The sequence below is a fragment of the Pelodiscus sinensis genome, chromosome 16 (genome assembly GCF_049634645.1).
Source record: "Pelodiscus sinensis isolate JC-2024 chromosome 16, ASM4963464v1, whole genome shotgun sequence".
Taxonomy (NCBI): Eukaryota; Metazoa; Chordata; order Testudines; family Trionychidae; genus Pelodiscus; species Pelodiscus sinensis.
The window spans coordinates 17383787-17400328 of NC_134726.1; the positions used below are offsets into that span (position 1 = coordinate 17383787).

Below are 16542 nucleotides of genomic sequence, written 5' to 3' on the forward strand. Positions count from 1 at the left end.
TTTTCAAAAGTACTCAATGACTTTCAAAAAGACTGCATCTCCTAAATCCCTTAGATCAGCAGTGGGCAAGATACGGCCTGCAGGCCGGATGTGGCCTGCCAAGCCTTTTAATCCAGCCCATGGCTCACTCCTGTGGCTTGGAGCAGCTCCACACTGCTTACAATGGCTGGTTGCTCCCTATGGCTCTCTACACTGCAGGGGGTGGAGGAAGGCACAGGCTTCGCGCACTGCCCCTGCTCCCTGTACAATTTCTCTGCTCCCATTGGCCAGTTCTAGCCAATGGCAGCTGAGAAACTGTGCTGGGGGTGCTCCCTTCCCTCTTCCCCCGAGCACAGAGAATAGTCTGGAGCTGCTGGCAGGCAGAAAAGCCTGGCTGAGAGTCCTGCTGGGGTGCTGATTAAGAAAGTGCCTCCCATCCAGAGCGTGCCTCTGACACCCCACCCTCTCCCACATCCCAACCCTCTCCCAGACTCTGCACTCCCTCTTGTGTACCTCCCCCAGGTCAGAATCCTCTCCTGGATCCAAACCCACTCCTCGACCCTGCACCTCAATCCTCTGCCCCAAACCCCCTGCCCTAGGTCACAACCCTCTCCTTCACTCAAACCCCCTCTTAGACACCACACACTCTCCTTTACCCTAGTCCTCTACCCAAGCTCCTTTCTGCACCCAACGTCTGACCCAGACTCTGAACCGCCTCCAAAGAAAAATGCAGCCCTTGACCACTTGCCAAAATCTTGGAATGGCTCTCCCCATCAAAAATTATTGCCCACCTCTGCTTAAGATGCTTTTGAAAGTTTTATCAAAGGAACACTTGAAATTCTGAAAAAAAACCAATAGATGTATAATTTATTTAAACATATCAAAAGCATTTATTGTTTTAGTGGGCTTCTTTGTATAATAAAATGGAAATTTAAGTGGTGCTGCATTACATTTTAAAACAAACTGCAAAGAAAAAGGCTTAACATTTTGTTGAGTACTGCATGTCCATTTGACACATACTTACACAAAAAAGGGCATCAGTTGAATAAGAGTCTCTTTTTTGGGGCTAACTGTGAATTCTGGTACAGTTTGAATAATTTTGTTCATAACATTCCTTAAGTAATTTTGTAGCTGTTTGCGTCGTTCCTCTACAAACTTGGCATCCTGCAGAAGAAAGAAAAGTTCAATTGTACAAAAGGATATTTCCTTTCTCAAATGCTAGACAGCAATAATGACATTAATTTTATCCCAGAGACCTGTAGCAATGTATTTTCTAAGATGGTTTCCATCAGTGTAGACCAGTGGTTCCCAAACATTTTGGCATCATGCCCCCCTTCTTGATTTTTGACCCCCCCGCCAAAGAAAAAGCAGCAAAAGTTCTCGTGAAAAGAAAAAAGGAACTGAGCGGAGCAGCAAAACTTGATGGGGGAAAGGAAGGGAGGCTGGGCCGCCTCGCACCCCCCCTGGAATTTCTTCATGCTCCCCAGTTTTGGATCCCATGGTGTAGACAGAGATAAGTCATGTTCAACATTATATAACGGATAATGCCTCGTCTGTGACTATTCGACGTGATGCTGAACTTGTCACTGTCTGAATGGAGGATATTCTTCCTTGAGAGAAAGTCCTTATCTGTGGGCTAATTTTTTTAAAGGGCTGTTACTGAAGCCCAGATATTAGGTCCTTTCAGGACTAAAAATGTATACAATCCTTTAGGGCTGGTGTGAGCAATAAGCGTCCTGCAGGCTGGACATGGTTTACCAGGGTTAGCCCCTGGCACGCTGTCGGCACTTTATTTGCCTCATGTCTGCAGCTATTTTTGATCGCCAATCATTCCTGGCCAATGAAAGCTGTGGGAAGTGATGTCCCAATCCACACCACTTCCCACAGCTCCCATTGGCTGGGAACAATGATCTGCGGATGTGCAAGTAAATAAAACACCGGTAGCTTACCAGGGGCTAACCATGGTGAACTGCGTCCAGCCCGAAGGCCACTTACTGCCCACTTCTGCTTTAGGAAAATTGAGGTATTTTTCCTTCCATCTCTTCCTTCCCTTATCCTCCCATCATGAACTTTTCCGCAGCTGGATACATACATGGAGGGACCCATATTTAACTCTAAGAGCAGACATATCTTTGTTTAGTAACACACTTTGTTACGGAAATCTTACCTAGCTGTCTATATTTTAGCTAGTATAATGTATCATTGGAGGATGCTTTGAAAAAGAGATTTTATTTAAGTGTTAATGTTTTATTTCTCTGGCACCAATGAATGGAGATAACTGTACTATTTCTCATTCCTTAGTGAGACTTAACACACTGAAAGCCTAACAATAGTATATCTACTTGGCGTCTATAACTTCACAACATGCATATTTTTTTCTATGGAGAACACAATTATAGTAGAGAATAATACAATCTGTCAGCAAGCATAATACACTAGAGTGAAACTGTAATGGATTTACACAGAAATCAGACTTTTTTTTGTATTAGAGCCAACAAGCTATATCTCAGAAATTCAGGCATTCTGCTCACCTGGTTTAAATGTCAGGATATGCTCTTCAGGCATGAAGCCTCAAAGCATTATAAGACAATTATAGCTCTCAAAGGAAGAGCAGAGTTCCTATTTTTTATAAAATGTTTCTAATCAACCCTGGTTATTAATCTATTCAAGAAAAGTGCGTAGAAATGTACAGATTCCTGTTTCTTGCTAGGAAGAGATAATAGATGAATATATGTTTAAAATGTTAGCAAACCATATCATTTAATTAAAAACAAAAACAAAATCATAGGCTTCTGTTGCCACATATTGGATTTGAGTTTAAGTTTAGTTCTTCTCACAGGTAGAGTTGGCTGCTCCCAAAATCAAGCTTAATTGACTACTTGTCTGACGTTTGAAACAGTATTATAAAATTCTAAGAAGCTTTGCCATGTATGCCATTAAGAACATAAGAATGGACCAAAGGTCCATCTAGCTCAGTATCCTGTCTGTCAACAGTGGCCAATACCAGATGCCCCAGAGGGAGGGACCACAACAGGTAATCCTCACGTGATCCCTCCCCTGTTACCCACTTCCAGAGAAACAGAGGCTAGCGATGCCATTCCTACCCATCCTGGCTAATACCATTCATGGATCTAACCTCCATGAATCTATCTAGCTGTTTTTTGAACCCTGTTAAAGTTCTAGCCTTCACCACATCCTCTGGCAAGGAGTTTCACAGGTTGATTGTGCACCGAGTGAAGAAAAACTTCCTTTTGTTTGTTTTAAATCTGCTGCCTATTAATTTCATTTGGTGACCCCTAGTTCTTATGTTGTGGGATAAAGTAAATAACTTTTCCTTATTCACTTTTCCCATACCTGTCATGATTTTATAGACCTCTATCATATTCCCCCAGAGTCTCCTTTTTTTTTTTTTTTAAAGATGAAAAGTCCAAGTCTTTTTAGTCTCTCTTCATATGGGACCTGTTCCAAACCCTTAAACATTTTTGTTGGCATGAGAGAAGTATCTTTGGGAGAAGGGGTTTAGAGAAGAGAATGAGGTGTGATTCTGGAAGACTGGCTTCTCAAAATAATAAATATTAATATATATTTTTTAAAAACCTCAACAAATATTAAACATTTATACTTGCATTTTCAAAAATTGGAAAGAAAGGCTCCGATTCTGCAAATACCTTTTCTTGTACTTAACTGCCAATGTATGTTCTGTTCCCAGATTGATAAGCTTGTAAGCCCTCTCTAAGGAATTTTACAAAGTTCAGTGCAATCATCAACTGAGCTACAGTGGTTAGAGCCTTGATGTAAACAAGGCTCCCACAAATGAATGTATCAATTAAACCTGCATCTAAACAACATGGACTGAAAGTCTAACCCAACTGAAACAAATAGTAAAACTCACATTAACTTCAACAGCTCCAAGATTCTATCCATGTTGTTTAAGTAACATGGTGTTAAAAGCAGTAAAAACTGGCACAGTAGGACTCCTTCTGGTCACACAGGTGGGATTTTTTGCAAAATTCTCTAGTAAGTACATGACCAAAGAATGCACAAGTTGAATCGCTCTAGTCAGGCATGCTCTGGTCTGGCAACATTCATGGTCCAGCATGATTTTAGTTAGCTAGATGTCCACTTATCAAGGGTGTGGCCAAGCTTCCTGTGGTCTCATAAAAGTTTGTTTACAGCCACCAGTCCTGGCTCTCAGCATTCTGTGTTATTTACCCCTGGAGTGAGTGGGAACTGAGCTGGACTGCCTGTCCACCTCCTAATACACTTTAAATACAGAGTTGTAGCAGGCGTAGATCCCAGACCCGGTGCAAGCCGGGATTGAGCCAGGCTGCTGGCCAGCCTGCTAAAAAATGTACTGGTACGGTTTAGGGGAGGGGAATGCACATAGTCTATAGCATTACCCTAAGCTTTTTACATCCCTAGCGCCCACTTTCTCTTCTACTTCACAATACCTTGCCACCCTATGTTTAATGATTTAAAACTAGTAGAAATGTCCAGCTTCTCCATCGTATAGTTGTTTTATCCATATGCTACAGTGTATATCAGTAATATATTTAAAGCGGCATTGTAGTAGATTCCTATATTAAAAAGTCTTGTGTTTTTGTTCCAAGTCTTTTCTCCTATTGTGTAGAATGATTCTCTGTGTATTTATCTGATGATAAATATAATTCAATGGCATCCATACTCAAAGGCTTCTAAAAGTTACACAAAGCCTATTTTGTTCCTCCCTTAAACACATGCAGAATCAAATATATATGGATATTTAAGTAGGTAAACATCTATCTACAGGCAGTCCCCGGGTTACGTACAAGATAGGGACTGTAGGTTTGTTCTTAAGTTGAATCTGTATGTAAGTCGGAACTGGCATCCAGATTCAGCCGCTGCTGAAACTGACCAGCGGCTGACTACAGGAAGCCCAAGGCAGAGTTGCTCTGCCCCGGGCTTCCTGGAATCAGCCGCTGATCAGTTTCAACAGGCTGAATCTGGACACCAGTTCTTACATACAGATTCAACTTAAGAACCCCAGGCGTCCCCAAGTCAGCTGCTGCTGAAACTGATCAGCGGCTGATTCCAGGAAGCCCAGGGTAGAGCAACTCTGCCTCGGGCTTCCTGTAGTCAGCGCTGGTCAGTTTCAGCAGCGGCTGACTTGGGGACACCTGGGGCAGAGCAGCTTGGGTGCTGCTGGGTTGCTCCAGTAGCGCTGCTCCTCGGCGCTACTGGACCAACCCAGCAGCACCCAAGCTGCTCTGCCCCAGGCGTCCTGATTCAGCTGCTGGGCTGTCTGTGCTGTCCGCTGCCCGCGTGCTCTGTGGCTTTGCTCCCCGTCTCCCTGGTCTGCTGGAGACCAGCAGACCAGGGAGACGGGGAGTAAAGCCTCTTAGGTCACTGGCAGCGGGACAGCCGCGGCGCGTCTGGGCTGTCCGCTGCCCGCGTGCTCCCCGGCTTTGCTCCCCGTCTCCCTGGTCTGGGGAGATGTGGAGCAAAGCCACGGAGCACGCGGGCAGCGGGCAGCCCAGACGCGCCGCAGCTGTCCCGCTGCCGGCGTCCTCAGAGGCTTTGCTTCCCGTGTCCCTGGTCAGCTGGTCTCCAGCAGACCAGGGAGACGGGCAGCAAACCCCGTTCGTAACTGCGGATCCGACATAAGTCGGATCCGCGTAACTCGGGGACTGCCTGAATATCCAAAAGACCACAAGGGAAACTTAAAGGAGAGAGGCACAGATGTTCACTGCAAAAATATGAAAAGTCATGAAGGTTCTCTCATTCTCTGCCTGCTTAATTCCTGTTAATAGCAGCAGTTACAATACTGAGATCTTGATCAGATATTCAGATTACCCATGAATATGGCTCCATGTCAGATTCCATGACTTTCCATGGTCTATGTGACTTGTGCAGGGGCCAGTGTGGCAGTTCAGGTGGCCCCCAGGATAGCCACACTAGGCACTGCTGGAGAGGGCCCGGGGACAGCCACAAGTGCTCTGTTGGCCCTGAAAGCGGGGGTCTGGACAGCTGGCTAGAGTAGCCACAGTCCATGGTCCCTGGCAGCTGGTGCTGCTGGCCCTGAGCACATCTACTTGCAGTGCCCCTCCTCAGATTGTTCCCCAAACAGCATTGTCCCCCTCAAGATTTACTCATGAGTATTTTCAGTATAAGTCATGGATAGGTAACTGGCCATGGATTTTTATTTATTGTTCATGATCTATCCATGAGTTTTACTAAAAATACCCATGACTAAATTGTAGCCTTATCCATGGATAGCAGGTATCTGAACTCCATCTTAAACTATAAACTTTCATATTCTGTCAAAATTGCCATTCTGATTCATAACAGAATCTACACCAGAGCAGTTGATAGTGTAACTGTGCAAAAATGTATTCAACTGTTACTAACAATTATTATTAAATCTATAACATTGAGATTCTACAAGGACAGGGACAATGTACCAATCCAATTCATCCTTTATTATACCGAAACATTATTTTCACTAAACGTTATTTATTCACAAACCCATCATTTTAAAAATGTTTGAACATGCAGAGCATGATCAGAGCATAGTGACTGTCCATACCAGTCAACAAAACTGCTTGCTCCATATTGTTCTGCATTGCAGATGCCTAGACAAATGTTCTAGCACTAGATAAGCTGCAAGAAGATATTAACAATAGGAAATCTAATGCATGTAGATATATAAGATTTAGAATGGAAGGTCATATTAATACTACAGGAAATTATTGTGGTACTGCAATGGTAACTGCATTTATTATTTTTGTGTATTTAAACTTTTTTATAATTCAAGTAAATTTTACATTTCCCAATTTCCTATTTAGTTCTGACACACTTTCACACAATGCTGATTCAATGAACTGTTAATCTAGAGGCTTAGTACAGTGCCTGCTGAGCTGCTAATCTACATGACCCAATTTTACCTGCATGCTGAAGTCTAATGCTAACATACAATATTAAAGAATATTTTTAATTAGAATGAATTTTGCACCGTTAGGACCACCTGCTTCTACCATGTATGTAACAGATCAGGCATTCACAAAGTTTTCATAGTGTAAACCCCAACAGTGAGAATGTCTCCTAGACCACTTCCTCTTAAATTTAAAATCATGTGGAGAACTGCTTTCTTAATTGTAAAATATTGCAGTGACAACTATAGCAATTTCTTATATGACAAAGTAATATTAGCAATATATTTCAGCTATTTTTCATGTGATAAGTACTCTGTCCTATAAAAAAAAAAGGTTAATTAAATGGCCTCTACCTTTGTCCTTCATTTAATCTTCCCTCCCAACTATTTTGTTGATCTTTCCCTTCTGCTCCCCTGCACTTGCTTCTCTGTTGTTTGGCTCCCTTTTCCTTTTCTATATGTTCTCCCTTGTGGCTTTTTATTTCATCACCCTGGGATATGCTACCTTTTCAGTTGGCCCTTCTGCTCTGTTCTCCTTGATATGCTGTCCAGTCACCTGGTCCTCTGTATCCTGCCTGGATATAATGCCTATGCCATTCTTTTGCTTAACCATTCTTTTCTCCCCTAGATGTTCCTCTCCTGTAAATGGCTGACAGTTTCAGTTCCACTAGCTCCAGTTAAATTTCCCCATACCACCAAGTGAAAAAGGCACAAAGTGCAACCAGTTTCCAATAGTTTCAATAGTTCCATGAAATATGTAGCATATAAAATACACTTTATTAAAACTACTAAATATATAGCATAATACATGTAGACTCTATTGTTTAAATACTTCACTTGTATAACCTACTTCAAGCATAGTTTAAAATGTTCAGGCAACTTAAAACAGATTTGTCTCTTATTTTTATAAAATGTCTCTAATCAGAGATAATTAAAAAAACCCTAACATGCATATGTCTGAATGTGTTCACACATGTCCAACACTTATTTCAAGCCAACAAAATTTCATATCAGGTCTGAAAATTTAAGGTGCATTGTCATTCACAGATCATGTTTTTTTTATAAACAGCTTTTGAGCACCTCTGTATTTCTTTGTATGAAAAGCACCTGGCTAAGGACAACATTTAACTGTGGATGTACCAGTGCTCTAAACATATTTGGCATAACATATTTGAAACTCTTCTGGTGTAGTTCCTAAGATCCCCAGTCACAGAAAGCATTAGAAATAACAAATCTGGATGAATGCCCAATTTGCAGAAACTGCCTAACAGCTCCAGTAGTCACTTTATGAGGTCTTGCAGATTGTGATTTTACTGTTTTGCTGCTACTGCTTCCCTATCATAATTCAATTCCAACTGCCATTCTTTGCTGTGCACTCCGGCATCTGCAGTGAGAAAGAATGGATCCTGCACTTCTCTCCTATGCTCTGGTATGTGGTATCAGGACATCATGCATGGCAATATATAATCGAGAATACTGACAGAGGAAGACTTGCAGACACCTGACAGTCTTCATGATGTGGACAGCAGCAATTTAGCAGTACTTTTGGCATTCATGGAGCAACTGCCTTGGGTGGATCATTGCTTTTGCGCTAGGGAATTAGTACTAATTGGTAGGATGAAGAGCAGTAGCTACAGAACTTTAGGATATGTAAAGCAACTTTCCTGGAACTGTTCTGAGCTGCCCCCTAACCTGCGGTGCAAGGACACCAGAGTGAAAGTTGCCCTCTCAGTAGAGAAGCATCTGGCAATTACTATCTGGAAGTGAGCAACTCCAGACTGCTACCAGTCAGTTACAAATCAATTTGGAGCGGAGAAGTCTAGTGTTGAGGCTGTACAGCTGCAAGTGTGCAGGGCAATAAATTACACCCTACTGTGGAGGACCATGACTCAGGGAAACGTGCATGAAACAGTTGACAGCCTTGCAGTAATTGTGGGGCAACAGGTGGCACATACATTCCAACTCCAGTGCCAGACCACTTTCCCACAGAATACATCAATAGAAAAAGATACTTCTCCATGGTATTGCAGGCGCATGCTGGACATTTCACATACATCAACAGGGGATGGTCTAGAAAGATGCATGACCCATAAACCTCTCGAACATTGGCCTGTACAGAAAGCTGTAAGTGGGGGCTTTTCTTTCCAGGCCACGAGATTACTGTGGGGGATGTAGAAATGCCCATCATGATCCTGGGAGAACTGGCTTAGCTCTTGCATCCTTGGCTCATGAAACCTTAGGACACCTGGACAGCAGAAAAGAATGTCTAAACATCAGGCTAAGCACATGCCTCATGGTAGTGGAATGTGTCGTTGGCATGATGGAGGTGTCTCTGTGGTAGGCTAGATCTTACTGAAGATAATATTCTCATAGTCATAGCTACATACTGTGCTTTGCATAATCTCTGTGAATCTAAGGTGAATCTGTGTGAAATGTTTGCACAGGCGTGGAGCACTAAGGCAGAGTGCTTGGCTGCAGAGTTGGAGCAGCCAAGTAGTACGGCTCTCAGAGGATCCCAGAGAACTACTATTGACAACAGGAAGGCTTTGAGGGAGCACTTTGACAATGAGGGGCACTAACATACATCTGTTTTAGAGTTGCTTCCCTGGTGCATCCCATGTAACATTTTGGGGCCATGTAGCCATACAAGAAAATGCTTAAGAAGCCTACACCTGGGACCAAAGTGATTTCTATGTGAATGTATAGAACACAACATTAAAATCTTTCACCGTTGTAAAACTTTGCCTTCATTGACCAAAAGAAAGTGCAGTGAAAAACATCACTACACAAAATTTGCTGGTAAAGGAGGGGCTTGGAAAGGATAAATTTTCACAATGGTGTGTAGGTCCAGCTATAAATTGTAAAAGTTGTGAGAGGAAGTGGAATGTAGGGGAAACTGAGGAATCCCACAAAGTCAAAAGGAATGTGTGGGCATGGGAGGGTTTTTTTGACAGAGAATTGTGAATGTGCTGCAGTGGAGGTCGACCCTGGATTTACTCACTATGCAGCATTATTAATGTCTTGAGCATCTCTGTCTGCCCAGTGACATCTCTAGCAGATGCTTGATTCTCTTTTCTGTCCTATCTTTCAGCCTCCTAACACTCCTCTGTTCCCTTTTCTCTGTAGAGGAATGCTGTAGAACCTCCCTGACCATCTTTTTGGCTGAGTGTTGGCCTCTTGCTTATCTGTTGGAGAAGATCAGCAAGGATGTGGGGGTGAATCTCAAGGTCTCAACTGCTTTGGACAATGCACACAAGCACAGAACTGAAACAAGCATCTTTTGCAACATACTAATCACTTTCTCACTGGTCCTTGCACACTTCTCTGCAAGCACCCAAAACACGGTGAGTGTAGGAGTTGTGAGAGTGGATGTGTGCACAGACAAACTAAATTACAGTCTTTGCAGGGCTTTCAATGCAGCTTTTCAGGGAACTCATTCTAAAATTATTCCTCACTTTTCCATGGGCAGATTCCATTCTAGCAAACATCTCACTGCTTAGAGTAAGCAAGGAAACCAGGGCACAAGTACTGCATGTTTGCAACTTTTGCCCTGCTCCATATGTAGTTCAGGCATGTGCTGCTTTGGCCCCTGCACAAGTGATTGTAGAATAGCATGGGACATTGTCCTGTAATGGAAGAAGGAAGACAGCTGCAGTGGCATTGAACCTGTGGCAGAGGTTTAACAAGTACCTCCAGGACACTTTCTGAAGGATTTCACTGAGATCTCAGTGTCCCTCCACAGCCTAGCTGGCCATACCAATTAGCTACACAGGGCAATAGAAACACAGGCTGCCTCCCACTTTTCAATACCCTAAATCCACCTCTGCACTCCATAAGTCATAGCCACTTGCCCAGCATCTTAGCTACTGCTTCCTGCTCCTTGGAGAGCAGTGCTGAGAGTGGCTATGCTCCCAAGAGTGGAGAATACTTTCTGGCTGCCTGCTCCACTGGGCAACCCTAGTGGGAGCTCCACATCTAAGTCTAGTTCTGCCTCTTCATCAGTAATTTCACCCACCAGGTTAGGTCCTCTTTCTTGCTGCCTCCGAAGTATCCATGGGTCTCTGGGATGGGGAGGCACAGTCACACCAAGGACGGTGTCTAGCTCTTTATCAAAATGGCAGGTCTTAGGTGCAGCACTGGAGCGATGGTTTGCGTCCCTCACCTTATGGCATGCCTTCCTCAGCTCCTTTATCTTCATCCTGCACTGCAGCATGTCCTAATCATAGTCCTTTTTGCAAGAGCCTCAAGATATTTGCCCATATGGGATTGAACAGATTCCTCTCCCCATATATTGGCCAGATCCAATAGATCTGTGGTGGGGAATAGCCAGCAAGGTCACCTGGGAAGCCATCAAGCACAAAATGTAATTTATAATTCCCAGGCTTGCAAGAGGGAGGAGAGGGGAAAGTAGCAGAGTTCAAACTGCTGACCACAGCAGCAGATGGAGATCGTGGGACATTTCCTGGAGGCCAACAGAAGCAAAAAAACAAAACACAAAACACAAAACCAAAAAAACCATGCCTCATGTCCATATTGTGTCTTTGACAATACAATAAAGGCAAAAGAAAAAAAGTCTCTCGTAGGGGTGCAAGTTTTTTGTTGCCGAAATTGGGAGCTTTTGGTAACAAAAGTTGCATTGCAGTGTGTACTATTTGTCGGCAAAAGGCAGTTTTTAGTGACAGAACTTGGCAATGTAGATAACGCCTTACTTATGCATATTGGTAAACTATAGACAGCCATCTTCCACCGTGCTTTAAAATGGCAGATGTGAAATTCCCATCCCCTGTGTAGAGTGACAGCACATGACAAATAAATCACTTAACTCCCATTTTGATGAATTAGGTGATAAACCTTGTGTTAACCGTGTACATAGGGTTAATTTTATCCCAAGTGTACTAGAAATATGGTGCACTTGGGAATGTAGTTATTCTCTAGTGAATCTAGTGTCATTATTTTGACATGTGCATATGGGTCACTGTGACGGGGTGAGGCAACCCCGCACTAAAGGGGCCCCACCCCAGCGAGGCTGGGGAAAGCGGCGCGGCTTGTCTCGCCGCTGCCGAGGACGCGTCCGGTGGGGTAACCGGAACGCGCCGCTCGGCAGGCGGTCGAGCTGGCGGGACCCCGAGCAGCATGGGGGAGGAGGGTGATGGGGTGAGGCAACCCCGCATCGAGGGTGCCCCCCCCAGCGGGGCAGGAAGGAGCGCCGCGGCTTGGCCCGTCGCCACCAGGGACACAGGCAGCGGGGTAACCGGGACATGCCGCCTGGCTGGCGGCTCCATGGACGCAGTCCGGGACAGCGCAAGGGAAGGAACCCCCGCGGTAAGGTCAGCAGGGACGACGGGGAAGGAACGTCCCCCCACCAGCCTCGGGGCAGGCAGCCCCGTGGACGCCCCCAGCCAGCCCTATGCTCCACAGCTGCGGGACACAGGGAGGACGCCGGGGGTTAGGGGAAACAGCTGGGGAGGAGAAGCTGTAGCTGCAGGTGAACACAGGTGTGGGTGCTCTGGAGGGGCGGGGGCGGCACCTTCCCCAGGTATAAAGCCAGCAGAGGCAGAAACAGAGGAGAGGACGAGGAGGAGGATGCTGGAGGAAGGGACTGAGAGACTGGAGGAGGCAGCGGGACAAGCCGGCTGGTGAGCGGACGAGCGAGGGCGTGAGGAAGCAGCCCAGGGCGGGTGTACTGGAGCCCGAGGGTTGATGCGTTGCGGCTCTGTGCCCCATCAGCCAGGTCGGGGGAGAGAAGAGCTTCTCCCCCACCTTAGGGCCCTGGGCTGGGGTCTGGAGAGAGGGAGGGCCCGGACTCCCCTCACCTCCTCGCTTGTGGGATCGTCTGTGCAACCGACGGGAGGGTCGACCCGGCGCCGCGTCACGGTGACTGGGACCTTTTGGGGCGGCAACCGTGGTAGTGTGGCTGCCCAGAGCGGGGTGGGCCTGTAGACCCCGTAACAGTCACAAAATAACGTAAAAATATGTCCAAGAATTTATTTTTATTGCAAGTTTTATCTCTTGAGTTAGAAGCAGTAATAATGTAGTAATTGTATCTAGTGAGATCAATATATAATTGCTAATTGGTGAGAACTTCTTTTTATTGTCAATTTAAAAATTCTCATAAGGAATAACAGTGTGCAATAAATAGCTAGTCATTATAGACTATTTAATGGTCTTACAAATATTAACAAGTAGTTTTTTTAAAAGAAGTGGTTCTTAATAAGAGAACAGAAAAACTAAGCAAAACATCTCTACCCAACTTAAAGAAAGTTCACCATACTTGGCCTCTCTTAGCAGAGATTTTTTATGTTTAGCATCTACTATCAACGCTTAGAACTCTGATCATGCACTAAACAGCTTAAGATGTCCTGAAATCAGGGTTGGGGGAAGAGAACTCTCTCATTTTATAAAGTATATGAAGTAACGTTTTATTAGTTTCATAAATTTCTGAATCCAGATCAACATCTTATATCTTATCTAGGTATATTACAATGAATCATTACTTTCAGACACATCTTTGATACAAACTAGGAATGATTCACAGTTTCATTTCACACACTGCAGGTATGGAACAATAAAACTAGGAAGTTGAAGTTTAGTTAAATAAACACATAAAGATGTGACTTGAATATCAGCATCTGTTTTTAAAGCATATGCATGGTTAGAAATATAACGCAATCCACCATGCATCATACTACAAAACAAAATTCCATTAAACCATTTTATTTATATAGTAACTTGAATTATTACTAGCAATTATAAAGCACTGGCCTTTATTTAACTATACTAGAAGTCCATTTTCTATGCCTGAAAAAGTGCCCTTACAAATCTGCATATGTCATATAATGGGTGAACTTCTGGCCCTACTGAAATCAAATAGAAATTCTGTCTCTGAGTTTGAGAAGGATTTCTTCCCATGTATTTTTTGACCTATCACTTCAATCAATAAGTTTTCAGGGATTCATGCATACAAGTAACCATTTATATAGTACCAAATCTGACAATGTTTTTCACCTTTAGTCTTCCTTAGTAATAATATTTTCAAATAAGACTTTACAATTACATTGACATTTATTTTTCACATAAAATTAAATTAATTTTTCCTAGCTTCATTTGTAAGCATAGTATAGTTACGCAAAAAAAAATCATTTTCTTTCACTGCAAAATACACTTAACGAGGTAAGTTATTATAACCACAGAAACAGAATGTTGAATGTATACATTGTTCATTCCTTATGTCAAAAGAAGGAAACTCACTTAGGGTACATCAACACTACAACGTTAATTCGAACTAACTTAGTTCGAATTAGTTAATTCGAACTAAGCTAATTTGAACTAACGCATCCAGACTAAAAAACTAGTTCGAATTAGTGTTTTGCTAATTTGAACTAGCATGTCCACACAGAGTGGACCCTAAACCAGGCTTAAGGATGGCCGGAAGCAGTGCCGGCAGGGCATCAGAGGAGGACTTAGAGCGTGGAGATGCTGTCTCAGGCTAGCCGAAGGCTGCGCTTAAAGGGTCCCGACCCCCAACCCGGACAGTTCTCAGGGGTGCCCCGTTTGCAAAGCAGTCCTGGCTTGGAGTGCCCGGACTACCCACACTGGACACATCACAGCACTCGGCCATCAGACCGGCTGCACTTGCCGCAGGCTGCCATCTGGGAAGAGGGGGCAATCGGGGGGCTGCAGGAGAGGTTCCACCCCAAAAGCCCACAGAGCCAGCCCAGTCCTCCCCATCGGGGGCGCGTACCCCATTCCTCCCTCACCTCCTTCCACTTACCCTTCCCTAGCCCCTTTTCTTGATGTACAAAATAAAGGACAATTGTGTTCAAAAATGGAATCTGTCTTTATTGAACAAAACTGGGGGAGACTGGGAAAAGGAGGTGGGAGAGGGGAAGAGAGAGGCTGGGAGAGGGGAGGGCAACTACAATGATCAGAGGTTGGGAACAGGTCCATATGAAGAGAGGCTAAAGAGACTGGGACTTCTCAGCTTAGAAAAGAGGAGACGGAGGGGAGACAGGATAGAGATCTCTAAAAGCAGGAGTTGGGTGGAGAGGGTACATACAGAAAAGTTCTTCATTAGTTCCCATAAAGAAGGACTAGAGGACACCAAAGGAAAGGAATGGGTAGCAGGCTTCAAACTAGTAACAGAAAGTTGTTCTTCACAAAGCAAAGAGTCAACCTGTGGAACTCCTTGCTGCAGGAGGCTGGGAAGGCTACAACTAGAACAGAGTTTAAAGGGAAGTGAGATCAAGTCATGGAGGTTGGGTCCATGGAGTGGTATTAGCCAGGGGGTAGGAGTGGTGTCCCTGCCCAAGGTTTGTGGAAGGCTGGAGAGGGATGGCACGAGACAAATGGCTTGGTCACTGTCTTCGGTCCATCCCCTCCAGGGTCCCTAGGGTTGGCCACTGTTGGCAGACAAGCTACTGAGCTAGATGGACCTTTGGTCTGACCCAGGACGGCCATTGTAAGCTCAGGGCTCAGGGTCAGGGGTCTCAGTGGACCCCCTTGATTTTCATGTACACCTGCTCCTGGGTGGCCAGGCTGGCAGCTATCCTGCCCTAGACGGCCACCTTCCTGTGCCTAGTGCGGAAGTTGTGGACGAGGTCCATGATGTCCGCACTAGCCCAGGCGGGTGCCCGCTTCTTGCAGTCCCGGGCAAGCTCCCGGGAGCCGCCAGCCTGGTCCCGGGAAGAGGGGGAGGGCTGGGGGGCATCGGGTGGGTGGCTCGAGCTGTGCCAGGTGCAGGGTCTGCTAGCTGGGTGCTGGCAGGCTTGCACCTGGCACGGGCACCGTAGCCAGCCCGTGCCCCTTTAAAGGGTCCTTGGGCGGGGGTGGGGCATAGAGTTTCCCTGGTGTTGGCCAGAGTGGCCACCAGGGAAACCTGGGGAGGGCTAGCCTCCCACTAGTTCGAATTAAGGGGCTACACAGCCCTTAATTCGAACTAGTAAATTCGAACTAGGCTTAATCCTCGAGGAATGAGGATTACCTAGTTCGAACTAAGCGCTCCGCTAGTTCGATTTAAATTCGAACCAACGGAGCGCTAGCGTAGCACCTATGAAAGTTAGTTCGAACTAACGTCCGTTAGTTCGAACTAACTTTGTAGTGTAGACATACCCTTACTGTAGATAATTATTGTATACAGGAATTCTCACACTTAAATTCTACATATTGTTAGATCATGTTTAGGGAAGCTAGCTTTACTCTCTAAAAGTGTTTATTTGACTTTGTGATGTTTGTTCTAATAAAATGCAGGAAAACTCCCAACTTTTTGATTTCAACATGCAGCTTTCAGCAGATAACAGTTCGGAACACTTTGACTGTATAAATTTTATCTCCTATACACATATTGAGTGTCTATCATGAAATTTTGTCATAGTATTTATCATCTACTATGTACTTTAGAGAGTTTGTCTGTTTGATCAAGAACTTCTCCTAAATGGTAAGAGCTAGGACCACCAAATTTGTATGCAGCTTTCTCTTATAACTTAAAGCAACATAACAGTTTGGTTGTGCCAGGAAAATGGAACATGCCTGGAATGGGATTGCTTCTCATAAATTCAAACAGAAATGAGACAGAATCACCAAAGCAAGTACAGTTCTCTAAACTGACATAACTAAGCAAATGTTGAAAGAAACTGAACCAAGATGAGCCAGAAAAA

At 44.5% G+C, this 16542-nt stretch overlaps 1 protein-coding gene across 7 annotated transcripts in view; it reads right to left on the bottom strand.

The window, feature by feature from the left end:
• SNX29 (sorting nexin 29) overlaps positions 1-16542 on the bottom strand; it is a 463946-nt gene that overhangs the window by 78600 nt on the left and 368804 nt on the right. For 6 of the 7 annotated variants that reach the window (XM_075899351.1, XM_014577718.3, XM_014577716.3 and 3 more), the window contains one exon: positions 1004-1143. In XM_075899351.1, the coding sequence (XP_075755466.1) occupies positions 1004-1143 (140 nt within the window). Of the gene's footprint in view, positions 1-485; positions 1144-16542 lie in introns of those variants that run through there. The other variant, XM_075899355.1, reaches the window with a different exon arrangement.